The sequence below is a fragment of the Mustelus asterias genome, chromosome 8, assembly GCF_964213995.1.
Source record: "Mustelus asterias chromosome 8, sMusAst1.hap1.1, whole genome shotgun sequence".
NCBI lineage: Eukaryota > Metazoa > Chordata > Chondrichthyes > Carcharhiniformes > Triakidae > Mustelus > Mustelus asterias.
The window spans coordinates 75315684-75331897 of record NC_135808.1 but is presented as its reverse complement, the minus strand read 5'-3'; the positions used below and the strand labels follow the sequence as shown (position 1 = coordinate 75331897).

Here is a 16214-nt window from a genome sequence, read left to right as displayed (position 1 = left end):
TTCTCTGCCACAGAAGGCTGTGGAGGTCAAATAATTGAATAAATTTAAGAAGGAAATAGATCATTTCTAGACTCTTAAGAGCGCGAAGGGGTATGGGGAGAGAGCTGGAGCATGGCGGCACGGTAGCACAGTGGTTAGCACTGCTGCTTCAAAGCTCCAGGGACCTGGGTTCGATTCCCGGCTTGGGTCACTGTCTGTGTGGAGTTTGCACATTCTCCTCGTGTCTGCGTGGGTTTCCTCCGGGTGCTCCGGTTTCCTCCCACAGTCCAAAGATGTGCGGGTTAGGTTGATTGGCCATGCTAAAATTGCCCCTTAGTGTCCTGAGATGTGTAGGTTAGAGGGTAAATGTGTAGGGATATGGGAGTAGAGCCTGGGTGGGATTGTAGTCGGTGCAGACTCGATGGGCCGAATGGCCTGTTTCTGCACTGTAGAGTTTCTATGATTCTATGTTGTTTAGATAGAGGATCAGCCATGATCATATTGAACGGTCGAGCAGTCTTGAAGGTCTGAATGGCCTACTCTGCTCCAATTTCCTATTTTTCTATCCCAGCCATTTAATCTTCTGCAGCAAGTTCTGCATAATACTCCTCGATTTCCAAATATAATTCAAGCAAAACTGTAGAATATATGTACTATTCAAACCTAGTCCAAAACACCAAAATTCTGCATAACTAAAGGTTACCTTGAATTCCTCATCTCAGCTGTGAGGGGTCACTGAGCATGGCCCAAGGAATTCACCAGAGGTGGAAGATTCTGCTCTCTGACTGGTTTTGAAAGAGCACTGGGGGAGACCTGGGAACAGATTGCCTGGCCTGTCCACTGTGTATAATAGAGTAAGACCCTTCAGAAAGGAAAAGAGACAACATTGTAGTAGTTTAAACACCTTCAAAAGCGGGGTTACTCTGCCCCAATTTATATGAAACCATTATTGATTTGGATTGGTTTAGATCAGGGACAGATTATGAAATCTTTGATACGTTTAATTGTGTCTCTATTGCACTGTGGGATTTCCAACATTTTCAATGTTCTCCTGCAGGGCAACAACACACAGTGACCTAGTTCTACGAGCTGTAAAAGCCGGAATTCAGTACCAAGTTGTACACAATGCTTCTATATTAAATGCAGTTGGATGCTGTGGTCTACAGGTAAAGCATTCTTAACTCTGCTTTCACAGTTTACAAAGCATGTATTGACATTCTGAATTGCTTGTATCACATCTTTGTTAACATAGAAACATAGAAAATTTATGGCACCGAGAGAGGCCATTCAGCCCATCATGTCTATTGTATGTATCTATTTTTGCAGCTAAGTATTGCAAGCCGAGATGATGGAGAGATGTTCTAGTTGTTTTACTGAGTAACGTTGTGTTAAAAGCTGAATTTTTTAAATACAAGTTTTAACCTTACTTCTTCCCCACACACCCCATCAAACAGAAGTTGAGAAAAGATCTAAGTATTCTTTTCACCTTGTTCTCTGCTGATGACATAAGTAACTGATAAAAGTTTTTGTTGTATTACATCTGAATGTGAGGTTTCCTAGTATCAGACTCACTTTGAAGTTGGTTACATGTTTGTGTATTGTCTAATGCTAACTTAAAACCTCAGTCAATTATCAGAACTTCCAATCTCGTAAGTTTTTTTCATCAAACATTGAATTTATTCACAAACTGGCATACTGTGGCTAGCTGTTAAGAATTATGCAAGGTAGGCAGAAACTTGACCTCATAATGATACTCGTAAAGGTAGCATTGGTTAGCAAGGCTTAACGTTCATGTTAGAGACCCGGAGAGCTATACCACAACACAAATAATGTCCATTGCTGCTTTCCTACATTTGAATGGTAACAATACAAATAAGATGTTTTCCTTTTTTAAATGAAGTTTTTTGTCAGTATTATAGAGAATCATATTAAATGGTATATGTTTAAATATATATATAACATATATAAATATATATTTAGTCTTGTGTTTCAAACAAGTTCAATGTTGTAGCTGAAAGGATTTCTGAAGATAGGTTTTTGTGATATTTACTAGTCTTAAGCTTGTTTTTGTTGGATATTTGGGTGTCTCATTTATTGTATGTAGTGTGGGAAATATGCTATTTTCTTTTGATGTACAGAGTAAGTTTCAGTTTTAATTCTGGACCTGTCTGTTAACTTTGAGATTAAGTGTCTGTCCCTAAAGAACATACTTGTTGTCTTTACCACGTCAGAATTCAAATCTACACAAAATCTTTTATCATTTTCTACAGGTTTCCTTTGTTGGTAGTTTCAGGTTTTTGCTAGATTTTGGCAATAGATTCCTTGTGGTCATTCATGCATTTTGGATTTTTTCACAGCAACATATAATAATTTTTGATCAGAATTCCAAGACAATTATATACTGTGTTACAAGAGTTTTTTTTCCATTTGACAGTTATTGATGTTATGGCTTAATTTCTGAACCGTTTCCAAAATATACACAAAGAACCCCAGAGGCAGGGGTTTGCTGTGTAATGGATGAAGCAGAATCTCAAACAAGTTTTTAATTTCATTAGAACATAGAGGAAGTCCCTTTGCAGTATTTTGTTACTTATTTTTTCTAGTTGATTAGAAATATGTTGCTGCGAATAATTTGGGTTTTGGGAACCCAGGAAGTTAATGTACGCCACGGTCCATTTCTTCCACCCATTAGAAATCTGTCTTTGAAGTGCTGTGACCAATGCTCTTTGTATTTTAAATTGTGCTTTTAATAACTTCATTAATTATATCATGAGATTGGAGATAGTAGAGAACATTTTTCTCTGTTTTGTTTGTGACAAAATCTCACTTTACTTACAGTGGCTCTTTTGCTGATATTAACAAGTGGGGGAAACACAGTCCATTTTAAGTGTTTGTTTACTTTATCTTGGATAAAATGCCAAGGATTATAGATACCTGTACTGGTCTGTCTTTGATAGGTCAAGGGACATGACTTTTGGTTTGGCAGCACAGTTTTTCTGTCAGTGCCTGGAGTCAATCATTTCGACATGGAGGGAAATCCAGAGGCGATGTAAATTATATCAGTCAAGCTACTTTTTCAATGAATCACTTTATTAATTTTGTTTCAGTTTTTCAAAAAAGTCTAGGGCTTGCAATAAATTGAATAGTTCTCCTTCTGCTTATAATGTTTGTAAACATTTAGCTCCTCCAGATTTAGCAAAGTATTGATATAAGTAGATCAAATGCTCGGATAAAAAGGATAGAGATGTGTAACATCTGTGCAAGCTAAAGGATTGAGATAGGTAACACTTGAAAAGATAACATTCATCTTGGTAGTGTTTCCTCTCAGGAAGCAGTCCGTAACAATTATTTATTTTAAGGTCACTGATAAGGGAAATGTTTGATCCAGTTTAGAAATGGATTTGTGGTTTAGCCACAACGAATAGTTGTGTTATTGAAAGTATCATGAAAATTCCCAAACTTAATGTAAAGTTATATCATTTGGTTAATGTAGCTGCTCGATAATGTATATGTCTTTTAAAATTCATCATGGGGCAATCAGACCTTGAGCTTGTGCTGCTTTTTCTGTTATCTGAGAAGGCATAAATTCTTAATCTGCATCCTGAAACTAGGTAGATTGAGTAAATTATACAGAAAGGCTGTACTGCCATTCAATTAGTAAGAGGAGGGGTTTATAGTTTTTCAGATACAATATAGTAAATATCCTTGCTGGATCTTTTAGCTCTTTCTCTTCCTTCCCTCCTTGATTCTTTTTGTTTCAAATCATCTTCAAATACTCTAAGTGATCATTTTATATATGTGAGCCTAAACAGTGAGTGGTATCAAGCTATTTGACTGCAGTGCCCATTATTGCTGAACCCAAACCTGCTGTTGCCCTGCAGCCACCTTCTGATAGTGATTATGATCAGGAGCTCTAGTTGATTATCCTTTCTCTCAATCAAAAACGTGCTCAAAGATATTTCTCCAAAAGGAGTTCATAATAAATGTGAATTTGGGGTAAATGGTGGTATCGGGTGAATCTACATCATCATGTTGTAGACAATAGATCAAATCATTTTCCTTCCTCATCATAATTTTGAGGCTAACTAAAGCATCGCTGCCATGGTCAGTCAGGATGAGCCTGTTCCGAAAGCTAGTGGCTTTTGCTACCAAATAAACCCTGTTGGACTTTAACCTGGTGTTGTTAGACTTCTTACTGTGGTCAGTTAGGACAGACCAAGGGATCAAACTGGAATGTTTCGGGTTTTATGGTGCAGCTATTTCCAGTCCTAACCAGCTGTTGTATTTCTGAGCTCTTAAGATCTAACTTCTAATTTTAAAGAGATATAATTATATATTACATGTCCTGTTGTCTCTGTTGGTAGACAGGTTGCCTCCTTCTCTCTGTCTTTGTAACATTTCTGTTGTTTGTGATCAACCATTAAGTACACTGATGCACAGGATCTCCTGGGAGATTTTCCTCCGAGCCTTTAAGTTCATTCTGTTTTTGCAGGAGTGATGGCCTCTGATTTGGACATTTTATGTTCTTTCTGTTTGCTTCTGTAAAAGCGCTGATTTGTCCTTTTAAATCACATTTTGATGTACCACAATTAACCTTTTCTCCATTTAGAAACATCTTTAACCAAGCTTTCAGTCGTTCCCATCCCAATTTTCCACTTCCTGACATGGTAACCTTGAAAAGCCCTTGGAATAATTGTTACAATTAAAGGTAATATATAAAAGCAAGTTATTGTTCCTCAGGGATGACTGAGTCTCTTCGACAACTTTCATGATGTGTTACTCATCTGAAAAATCTAGAAAGTGCATTTAGTTACCAGCAAAGCCATTGCGGCATTGTGTTGATAGTTCTGCTAACAGGAGCATGATTGGTACAGAGACACATCCTATCTCACTGTGGCTGCAATAAAAGGAAAAAATTAACAGACCTAAGTGAGAATGTAAGTATGAAGGGTGGAGTTCATGATAAAACCACCTGTATTTGTGCAGTGTGAACTTGAAAGAGATAAAGGTTTTAACGGACTCAGTACTTCATGGTTGGGGACTTTCTTTTTCTGTGTTCATAAGCTTTCCAGTGTTTTGTTTTGGTCTCTTAAGCTTGTTTCTCATGCTTTTGCAGAACATAAAAATTGCAAGTATTTAAAACTTCAGCCTACATATCTAGTCTAGAGCAAGAGTAAACTGATCAAAAAGAATGCTGACTATGTTCTAGCAATAAGGTATAAATCTAGAGTATGTCAGACTGAAACTATACAGTGCTGTGGTCAGACCACACCCAAGAATGTATGTCTGTTTTAGTCACTGAGGCAAGAAGACATGTTCAAGCTTCAGACTCGATGCAGAAGAGAGATATAAAGCAAGGCCCTTGTTGCCATGGGATTAAATTATGAAGAAAGTATGGAAACATTTTTAATTCATGAAATGAAGTGTTTGAGAGTGGATGTACTAAAGCTATAGAAAAAGGTTAATCTGGCATAAAACTGGATATTTTGGTAGGATAGTGGAGGCAAAAACTTTGGAAGTCATTTAAGAGACATTGGTAGCTGTGATCTGGAGTTATTGATTTTGGTGGATGAACAACTGAATGGGACAAATGTTGCCTTTTGTATTCTGAATCAATGGTTCTCAAACTGGGGCACGTAGAGACCTTTTCAAGGGTCCACAAAATGATGTAAAAATGCTTACCAAGCAAGCTAATCCTTCTACTTGGGCAACCACTCGAGTATCATGGTCAAGGCTGAGATCTCATCTTGCCACTGGGTAGCCACTCCAGGTTGCTTGCCACTTCTTAAGGTGCTGAGCTTTTAAAAGGGTTAAAAGCCCTTTGTAGAGTGATTTGGCAAGTGTTAACAAAATCTGCAGCATCTTTCATTGATACACTGTCACTCAAAGCACAAAGCTGTCAAGTTAATAGTCTTAAATGATCATTTAGCCAGTGTCTCAGTACTCTGTAGGTCCACTGCTTTACTAAATTGAGTAAAGGGAAATTCAGTTTTTAATTATATGGTATTTTTATGGCTGTTTTGGGGGACCGTATTTTACAATTCCGTCCATTTTTCCCTGAAAATCAAGAACCATGGACTTTTATATAGAATGATTTACAAGAGTAATTGGCAAACATCATTCTTGGATAGACAAACTCTACAGTGAGAAGCAGGCCCATCAATTTCACTTGTATCTGTAAATAAATGCCTGTTTTCTTAAGGATATTATTAAACCACTTTACATGTAACACTTACATATTATGAATATGATATAATACGATTTAGATTGGGGTTCATAATTGCCATGCCATCTGAAAAGGACTCTTTCAACCAAAAATGTTTTGAGAACCATGGTCCTAAATCGTAACAAGTTGGAGTTATTTGGTCTAATAACAGAGACTATTTTTTACCTGATGTTGGATTTTCTCTGTTTTGGAGCTTGAAGTAAGATAAAAAATATTGCTGGAAAGAAATACATGCTGCTGAAGCTTTTTGTCTTGCAATCATCAGGACAATGCAATATTGCCAATTTCAAACAATCACAAGAAAGGGGTTCTGACTTGTTGGCAAGTCATCTCTAATTGGCCGAGGCATTGCCATGGAGAAGGCAATGGGGAATTATAGGCTGCCCACGCTCCTGGATAATTCAACAAAGGCACAAGGCTTGAACACGTTCCTTTTGTTTACAGAAAATGGGACATTGCTCATGAATGTATGTTGCTGCTAGCAAGCATAAATGAGGCAAGTGATAAGCTGAACTGAAAATCATAACTCAGTTGTTAGTGTAGCTACTATCGCAGTCAGGATTGTCCAAGAAGCATGCGGAGGTAGGCACACCCCCAACTTTGATGCTGGTTGCTAGGGGTGGGGAGGTAGGGAGGCAAGCCAGCTCACTTCGCCCTCTCCCCCATCCCCATAAAGTGTTAGGTTTCTGAGTTATGAGGAAGAGAGGAAGTAATGCATCAGAAAGGGTGATATTTGAGAATGAACCTTATCGAGGTGTGTTGTGCCTTTGCAGATAATTACTTAAATGAAGCTGTGGGAATATGATGGGATGGAGCAGATGGAGGGGGACTGTTAAAGATGGTAAAAAGAAAATTTAGGACTGTTTATCAGGACGTTTTTCTCCCAGTAAAGAATAATCTGCACTTGGAATGGACTAGCACAAAGAGATGGAGGAAAATGCTCATCTAATAAATCATTGGATGGAGAAATTGAGAGAATCCGGGATTGTTCTGAAAGGATGAAATAAGATAGATTGAATGAATGGATTGGAACTTCAATTCATAAATATTTTGTGATTTTTTTTCTCTTCATCAGTGAGTGCCTTATGTGAAGGGTGCTTCACCAATGTTGTTTCCTAAATCATCTCATAAAATATGAGGGAAAAGAATAACATCAGCGTTTGTTCAAGCTCCCTGCAGTGCATATTTTGTAATTTAGCAACTTTAGTCACAGATGTAACCAGACAAGGGAAGAAAAGCCTGGCCCTGTTCTGTGAACAAACTCGTTGGTAGTAATGCCACTTAAAAACTAAAAACACAAGAACAGGAGAAGGCCATTCAACTCCTCAGGCCTGTTACATTGCTCGGTTAGACCATGGCTGATCTGTTTCTTAACTCCATTTACCCACTCGGGTTCCATATCTCATAATATCCCTGCCCAATAAAAATCTATCAATCTCAGGCTTGAAATTTTCTATTAACCCAGCTTCAACAGCTTTTTGGGGAGAAAGTTGCAGATTTTCAATATTCTTTGCATGACACAATGCTTCTGACTTCAGTGAGCATTTGATTAGTTAATTAGCGTTATTATGTAATTTTTACAATTTCCCTTTAATTTCATTCTTCCTTTTATTTCTTAAATCCAGAGGCATTGCTTCAGTACAAGAGTTGACTTGTAATTTTGTTATATAATGCACTCATCTTATTAAAACATCCAAAGCACATTATGCACAACTAATTCAGTTTGACGTATAGTGACTTTTACAGTATAGGGAAACTTGGTGGCTGTTTTTCAATAGCACTAGTAACTGTTTTTGCTGATATTAGGTGAGGATGACATGTTGGCCAGGAAACTATAGCTCCTTGGCTTGTTTAACAGATCAGAAAATTTGTGCTAATGTAAAAACTAGACACCATTCTACCACGGACTTCTCAGCGGCGGTTTGTGAAGTTATGTTTGTTTTATCATTGGAATGGACTGTCTCATCTATCACTACTTCCCTGTTAACCTAAGTGACATCATCCACCAACTTAGTTTCAGCTTTCACATTTATAGCAATGATACCAGTATTGTTGTTACTGTGCACGTAATGGTCTCAAGAGTTTAGTGTCTTAAGCTCAAAATAATATTTAAATGGGGTGATGCACAATGAACAATGTATAAATTAATTGTAATGTGGAGATGCCGGCGTTGGACTGGGGTAAACACAGTAAGAAGTTTAACAACACCAGGTTAAAGTCCAACAGGTTTATTTGGTAGCAAAAGCCACACAGCAAAGCTTCGAAAGCTTGTGTGGCTTTTGCTACCAAATAAACCTGTTGGACTTTAACCTGGTGTTGTTAAACTTCTTACTAAATTAATTGTAACCACTGTAACTCCACAAACACTGTTTGGTTCACAGTAACTTGACGTTAGTACCATCCCCACCCCTCCACTTTATAGGTTTAAGAGCAATCCCACCTGCCACCATCCCCTTTGCCATACTTGCTTTGGTTATTTTGGTAACATTTTAAAATAGTAAGCTTTGCTAAGTTGCCTAAAAAGAAAGATATGCATTTATAGAGTGCTTTTCATGACCTTGGGAAATTACAAAGAGCTTCACAGCCAACAAAGTACCTTTTGAGATGTGGCCACTGTTGTAATGTACGAAACACGGCAGCCAATTGACAAGCAGAAAGTTCCCATGAAACAGTGATGTGAGAATGGCCACGTAGTGATGTTGATTGAGGGACCGATATTCGTCTTGACACGAGGAAGAGCTCTCCTGTTTGAATAGTGTCATAAGATATTCTGCATCCAAGTTTCACTCCCTCAGGGCTGTACTGGAGCATCGGCCTAGATTTTCTGCTGAAGTCCCTGGTGAGGGACTTGAACCCACAACCCTGAGACTCAGAGGTGTGAGTGTTACCATTGAGCCATGACTAAAATTAAAACTGTGATGCTGTTTATTTTCTGTACTTTAAACTTTGCTGGTGATCTGGTCTCATTCCACAATTAGTTTGATACAACTTCCCACAGATGGAGAATAATCAGTGATTTAGGATTTTCAAAAGGGAAGTTTGACAGCTATAATGCTGAGCACAGGGTCTTGCTGGAAGTAACCAACAGGGAATAATTTGTTTGGTTACAATACCACAACTCAAACATCTATAATATAGAAATAGCTATTTTGTGACCAAATGGATTGTGGTTCACAGTGACCAATAACCTTCTGAAATTACTTTTTTTTTTGGTCCACAGCAGTAACCACACGAGGAAAGAGAAGTCTGTTCCACTTTCATGGTTAATATTATGGGCTCTGTTGTCAGTGTGAAGTTCCTGTTCTTTAATTTTACCTTTAGCTGTGTTTGTAAAACACATCTGTTTCACTTCACTGCATTATAAACAGCTGAAGTCTCTTGTGGTAACCAGTACTATTATTTATATAGTTTGACGTGTTGAACTACGTATGTAGTATTATGGTGTTTACAGCCAATACAGCAACATTCTACTATAGCCAGCCTTTCCCGTTTAATCTCTTTCTTGATGAGAACTAAATATTTTAGGATATATTGGGATACTTTGCATTTCTCCGTTGAAGCCTTCACATGCATATGTTTTGTAAAATAATGGTTCCATTCCCTCCTATAAAGCTCTGTGCAGTCTTAAATCCTAGTATAAAAAAGTCACTTGTTGTAAATGGTATTGTTTGGGGCTGATTCTTCCGGCAGTACAGAGCACTTGCCCACGTAATAGAAGGTTTTGTACAAATAAACATTGTCTAACTGGATACAGGGATTTATTTTTTCAAAAGAAAATTAAAATAAAAATCTGGTAGAAATTATTTATCAATACTGATGTAATAGACTGTTTCTGGTTCTATTGATTTTATGTTCACACTTTAAATGGCCCTTGAATAATGTGAACTTCCTCATCTCCTTCATTTCCATCTCCAAAAAGCTTAGATTCCAAACACCCTTTTTTAGGGATTCAACCTTTGCACTTTGGAAAGATTAGAAGTTGAGTGATCTGAGGTTTGATGAAATTTAGTTACATTTTTATATAGTTGTAAATTATTTTGAGGCTTTCACCTTAAAGTTATGAAGCTCGCCTTTCACCAAGGTCAAGCACCAAAAATGTGGTTTTGCCCACCCCCTATAAAGCATTTCAGAATTTACAGACATTTAATACAAGTGGAACTTTGGGTTCAAAACATTAACTCTGTTTCTCTGTCCGTAGATGCTGCCAGATCTGCTGAGTTTTCTAACATTTTCTATTCTTATTTCAAGTCTCCAGCATCTCGAGTATTTTGCTTTTATCTGTCTCATAAACTGTATTTTTGTAATTTGCAAATGTTAGCCATGCTTTTAGAAAACATCACCAGGAGAAAAATTAATTACCTCCCTCTGATGTAGCTTGGAAAACACACATTTTCAAACATGCAGATTTTTGTTTTAGTTTATTTATTAGTATCACAAGTAGGCTTCCATTAACAATAGTCATCTCACTCCAGTGCTTGTTTGGGTACACTGAGGGAGAATTTAGCAAGGCCAATGCATTTAACCAGCACGTCTTTCAGGCTGTGGGAGGAAACCGGAGCACCAGGAGGAAACCCACGCACACGGGGAGAACATGCAGACTCTGCACAGACAGTGAACCAAGCCGGGAATCGTTTCCCTGCCGCTGTGAGGCAGCAGTGCTAGCACTGTGCCGTCCCTATTAATGTGCTGCACATGCTTTAGAAGTACAGAAAACAAAAGGTGCTTAAGTGACCAATATGGCAGGTGACTTGCACGCAAACATTCCACAGCAGAAATGTACAATCACTATATCGGTAAAAGAAGAAAAAGATTCTCCCGTGGCTACATCTAAACAGGTCCTTTGCACAAACAAATTAGGTGCCTGTGCTAATCAAGACTGACTTTGCCACATGTATTTCCTCTGAATATAGCCCAAAACCAGTTGGCCAGAATGTTGCACGGAGCATCCAACATGCTATTGCAACTTGCTGGTCTCATTTAGATGATACCCAAGGCAAAATATCGTTATTCTCAGTCTTACTGACTTGGTTGACCTCAAATGAACTTCCTCATCTCCTTCATTTCCATCTCCAAAAAGCTTAAATTCCAAACACCCTTTTTCCCCCTCAAACACCTAACACTCTCAAGTCTTCAGGCATCTTCACGCTGTTTGTTGAATTCTAGACATTTATTTGGTGTGCTTCTCTGAACTCTTTTCAAAGCATTGGTTTGTTTTTTTTTTGAAGTCTGGATGTCCAAAACTCCAAATATAGCTGTGCCAGTTATCTGTGTGGGGGTCCAAAAATGGGTGTTAGTTTCAATTAAATGCTGCTCAAGATATCACACGGGATTTGATTGGTTTTATTGATAACATTGCTCATTGGCTGGAACCTTTCACTGAATTGTCAATAACGTCAGTAAAATATTTTCCTGTTCACAGTTATGTCAACAGAAGCTATGTCAACAGAAGCTATGCCAACAGATGCACATAATATGGTGGAGTTGTCTCTGCCACGTTCATTGAGCAAGTATGAAACCAAAATGGAACTTTGTCTAGCTGTGAACATGGATAACTAGAGTACAAATTAAATTAGCATAGTGGTCTTGTCACTGGCCTAGTAATTGAGACCAAGGGCAGTGCTCTGGGGACGGGTGTTCAGATCACCATGGCAGATGTTGAAATTTGAATTCAATTTTTAAAAGATCTTGAATTAAAAGTCTAATGCTAACCACAAAATCATTGTCGATTGTCATAAAAACCCATCTGGGAGATCTGCCAACCTTGCCTGATATGGCCTACATGTGACTCAAGATTCACAGCAATGTGAATTGCCCTCTGAACTGCTCTCTGAAATGGTCTAGCAAGTCACTCAGTTCAAGGGCTGTTGGGGATGGGCAATAAATACTGGCCCAGCCAGAGATGCTCACATTCATTGAATAAATAAATGTTAACGAAATGTCAAGAATTCCGTGTAAACATAGGATTGGAGTCCTGTCCAACCTAAAACAAGGCTTTTTTTTGTGTTCCTTTCTTAAAGTTACAAAACAAAAGCGCAGGGTGGACAGGGCAAGCCCTTCATCCATCTCCTTGCTTGCTCGAAAACCCAATTCAGATTCAAATTGAATCCAATTCAGGGTCCCCCCCCCCGACAAGATCCAAGCTGCAAGAAAATGTATTGAACCTGATCTTGGGCTTGATCTGATGCTTGATCTTAGCCAAAAGGCTGAGAAGTGATTAAAACATGATTTTAAATAAACCTTAATCCATTTTTCCTATCTCAGTACTCCAACTACAAACACAATCCATGTCTGCTACTTCTGTAATCCATCTTCATATACAATCCATCTCTGTTATCTCCCATCATCCAGCTGCATGCACAATCCATTTTGGATTTTCTTTATTTGTTCATGGGTGGGGGCATAACTGGCAAGGCTAGCATTTATTGCCCATTTATTGTTGGTACACCTACAGGGCTGTTATCTCTATTTCAGAGCGATATGCAAACTAATGTGTTCAAGACTCCTAGACTCCTTGTTTGCTGTTGGAAAAAATGGTTTTACCTGGCTGTTACCAGTTAAAATCATTGGAAAATACAGGATACCTTCTCATACCTTATTGGAATTCAGGGCCATTGTTTTAAGTTGTGTCATTCAGTTTTGATTGCTAAATAGTATTAAACACAATCAGAGTCTAAAGATGAGGAAATAAATTTCTAACAGTGAAAAGTTTAATTTTTTTCTTCCATCACAACAGGAAACATCTTTACTGTCTTTTCTTGAAGTTGATATTCTGTCTAATCAGGGTATGCATCAGATGATACAAATTGAGTTATGGGCAATGATGCTGAATTATATCTGTTAGTATTTTAATTTTGGAAAAACTTTTTCTAATTGTGACAGCTTTTGCTAATGATTTATTTTGAAATCGCAACTATTTTCCATGTCCATAATTAGTAATCTGCTCATGTATAATACTTAGTGTCTTGAAGATTAGAGGAATATCTCAGCACTGAAACAAAATGTAACATTTGTTTCAACAATATATTCATGGATTACAGTGGAGAGCACAGAGCATGCTGTGAGCATCTGGAGAAGCTCATAACCAGTTGAAAATGCTTTGTACTCCTGTTCATAAAGAACAAAGGCAATAAGAACTTGCAGTGTTCAGTGCCTTTCGAATCCTCGAAGTTTTAAAATGCTTTACGGCCAATTAATTGCTTTGAAAATGTTATCATTGCTATTTTGTAGACAAACATAACAGCCATTTTATGTACAGAAATATCTCACAAACAACAATGAGATAAGTGACCAGTTAATCTGTTTTGATGGTGTTGGTTGAAGAGTAAATGTCGTTTGGAATGTGCCTGCTCCATCTTTACAGGAAGAACAAACCTTGGTTTAATGTCTTATCTGAAAGGCAATGTTCAGAACAATGCAGCATTGCACTGATATGGCAACCTAGATAGATATATGCTCAATCCCTGGACTGGATTTTAAACTCTTGACAACTTCCCACCTCACCTTCCAAATCAGAGGTGAGAGTGTTACCACACCAACAAGGAATAGTTATTATTGACATTTTTAGAAACAGTATGTGGGTGTGGTCATGCCTCATTTGGTGAATCCTATCAGCATTTAAAGCAAAGTTAGGGATATCATCCCAGTTGTGCGATGTGAACTATACTAAATGCTTAATTTACAAACACAATTGCTGGAAAAGTGCAAGGCTGTTATCCTTATCTCTTCCAATAGCAGGAAAGAAAAATGTAAACTAAATAGTATGTTAAGAACTAATGTATCTTTTTCTCAATATGGAACCAAATCGTTCCCTGATTATGGGTGCTCTTCCCATACAGGGATATGTTGCTGCCCGTTTGGTTGCCAAATGTAAAACTATTTTAGTGACAAAAGCTACATGTGGACTCATCACAAAAATAAGTCTGTGATTTAATTATCTAGTGAGAAATACAATTTTATATATTTCTGATTTTTAATGGTATGTTTTCAAATATCCTCATGAAAGATGCTGTTTCACTAGACATCCCATGCAAACTATAGCTACATGGCCTTAGATTAAGGCTTTATATTCGCTGAAGTTTGTTGTCTAGTTTCCCTGCATTTCATTGTCGGTTGCAGTTAGTTACTCACCATCTGATTTTTTCCCTTAAAGTGAGAATCTCGAGACTCTACTCTGTTCTTTCTCCATATCAGAGAGCTACTCTTCAGCCCTTGATATATTTTTGATGATGATACATATTAGTCAACTTTTTTTAGATTGCACGCCATGTTCATTCCACAGTTATTGAATCACTACATCTTAAACTCCACATCCTTTGGGAAATTAAAATCTTTTTTCTTTCAATTCCTATCTGACATTTACTTCTCGCTCTACCATCACTCTGCTGTTAATAACCTTTGCCGTTATCTTCTCTGCTCTTCCCTTTCCTTATTGCTAAAGCTGATCCAAAAAGCACATTTTTTTCTCTAACTTATTTTCTCTTTAGTAACTCTGAGACTGGAATACTGTTAACAGAACCTCTGACATGGCTTGGGCAGGATACAAAAATAACATTCTTACCTGTCTGGCAATCTTACTTTTGCTTCTAGGCTTGGCCCCTTTCTACATCACATTGATCATTGATTCTGTTGATATAGCCAATAGTCACTGCTTCTCTGAACTTCCTTTTCTTGCTCTACTAAAATCACAACTTGCCAAGTATTATTGAAAGTTTTCCAAGTTGAGGACAAATTAAATGCTTTTCAAAATATAACAAAATAATGAGAATGACACATGCCCAAGAGAAATAAGGATAAGTTGAACAGGAAGTCCATAAAATGTATAACTAAGGCTATGAACACCACTCTGGGAGGACCATCCTCATGAGGATTACAAGGATGGACACTAAATGCAGCCTTGCTAGTGTCTCCTATGTCTGAGGACAAATTAAATGGAAATAAAGCCATCTGTTAAAAAACTTGCATGGAAAAAGAATGAAGAAAACTTTGGGAATAGTTAGAGAAAGCTAGAATTCTAAAGGGTAAGATTTATGATGAATTCTCAGCAATGAGTCCAAATAGTTAATAGATGTTTTCTACAAACATTTGTCAACGAGGGATAATGCTAACTTGCTATCCGGCAATGATTGCGCACTAAATTTTATAGAATATTTTGAAATCAATGAAGCAGAAGTATTATTAGCTTTCTGATAACAGAGGGCTAATAAATCTAGGACAGATGGGATATATCATCATCCCATTTATTTCCTGTTATGATAATTTCCCCAGGGTGTTGAAAGAGATAGTGAAAATCTATATTGGACTGATTAACAGTGTGAAAGAATCATTGTTACTGAGAGTGTTCCACTGGACTGGAGCAAGCAAACAGACCTGACCCAAGAACCAAAGGTTAGTTAGTCTCACAATGATGAGTAGTAAAATAATGGAAAAATGTTATTTAATAATTCAGAAGTGGCCTGAGTTCATATTTTAAAATAAAAAATTGCAGAGCCATAGGGAAAGAGGAAAGAAGTAGAACTAATTGGACAGTTCTTTCAAGGAGAAGGCACAGATACGATGGTCCGAATGGCTTCCTTATATGATGTAAAATTCTCTGATTCTACATTCTAAGAAGTAGACTGGAGAAGTATCAGTACAACAATAGTCTAATGGCAAACAGCAAGCATGAATTTAGAAGGGGAAGATTATGCCTAAGCAATAACAATTTATATTTATATAGTACTCTTAACCTAATAAAACATCCAAGATGCTTTACAGATGCACTATTAAACAAAATATGAACTGAACCACATAAGATATTAGGTCAGATGGTGGTTAATCAAAGAAGTAGGTTTTTAAGTGTATCTTAATGGAGGAAAGTGAGATATAGAGGTATAGGGAGGGTATCCCAGAGCTTAGGGCCCAGGCAACTTAAGGTGCAGCCACCAGTAATAGAGCTATTAAAATCAGGGATACTCAAGATGGAAAAAAATAGAGCAGTGCAGCAACCACAAGGGTTGTGGGGCTGAGGGAG

The 16214-nt window shown here is 37.6% G+C and overlaps 1 protein-coding gene across 1 annotated transcript in view; it reads left to right on the top strand.

Annotated features, from left to right (window-relative positions):
• dph5 (diphthamide biosynthesis 5) overlaps nucleotides 1-16214 on the top strand; it is a 58458-nt gene that overhangs the window by 8318 nt on the left and 33926 nt on the right. The window contains exon 3 of the mRNA XM_078219350.1: nucleotides 1037-1145. Coding sequence (XP_078075476.1) covers nucleotides 1037-1145 — 109 coding nt within the window. The remainder of the gene's footprint in view (nucleotides 1-1036; nucleotides 1146-16214) is intronic.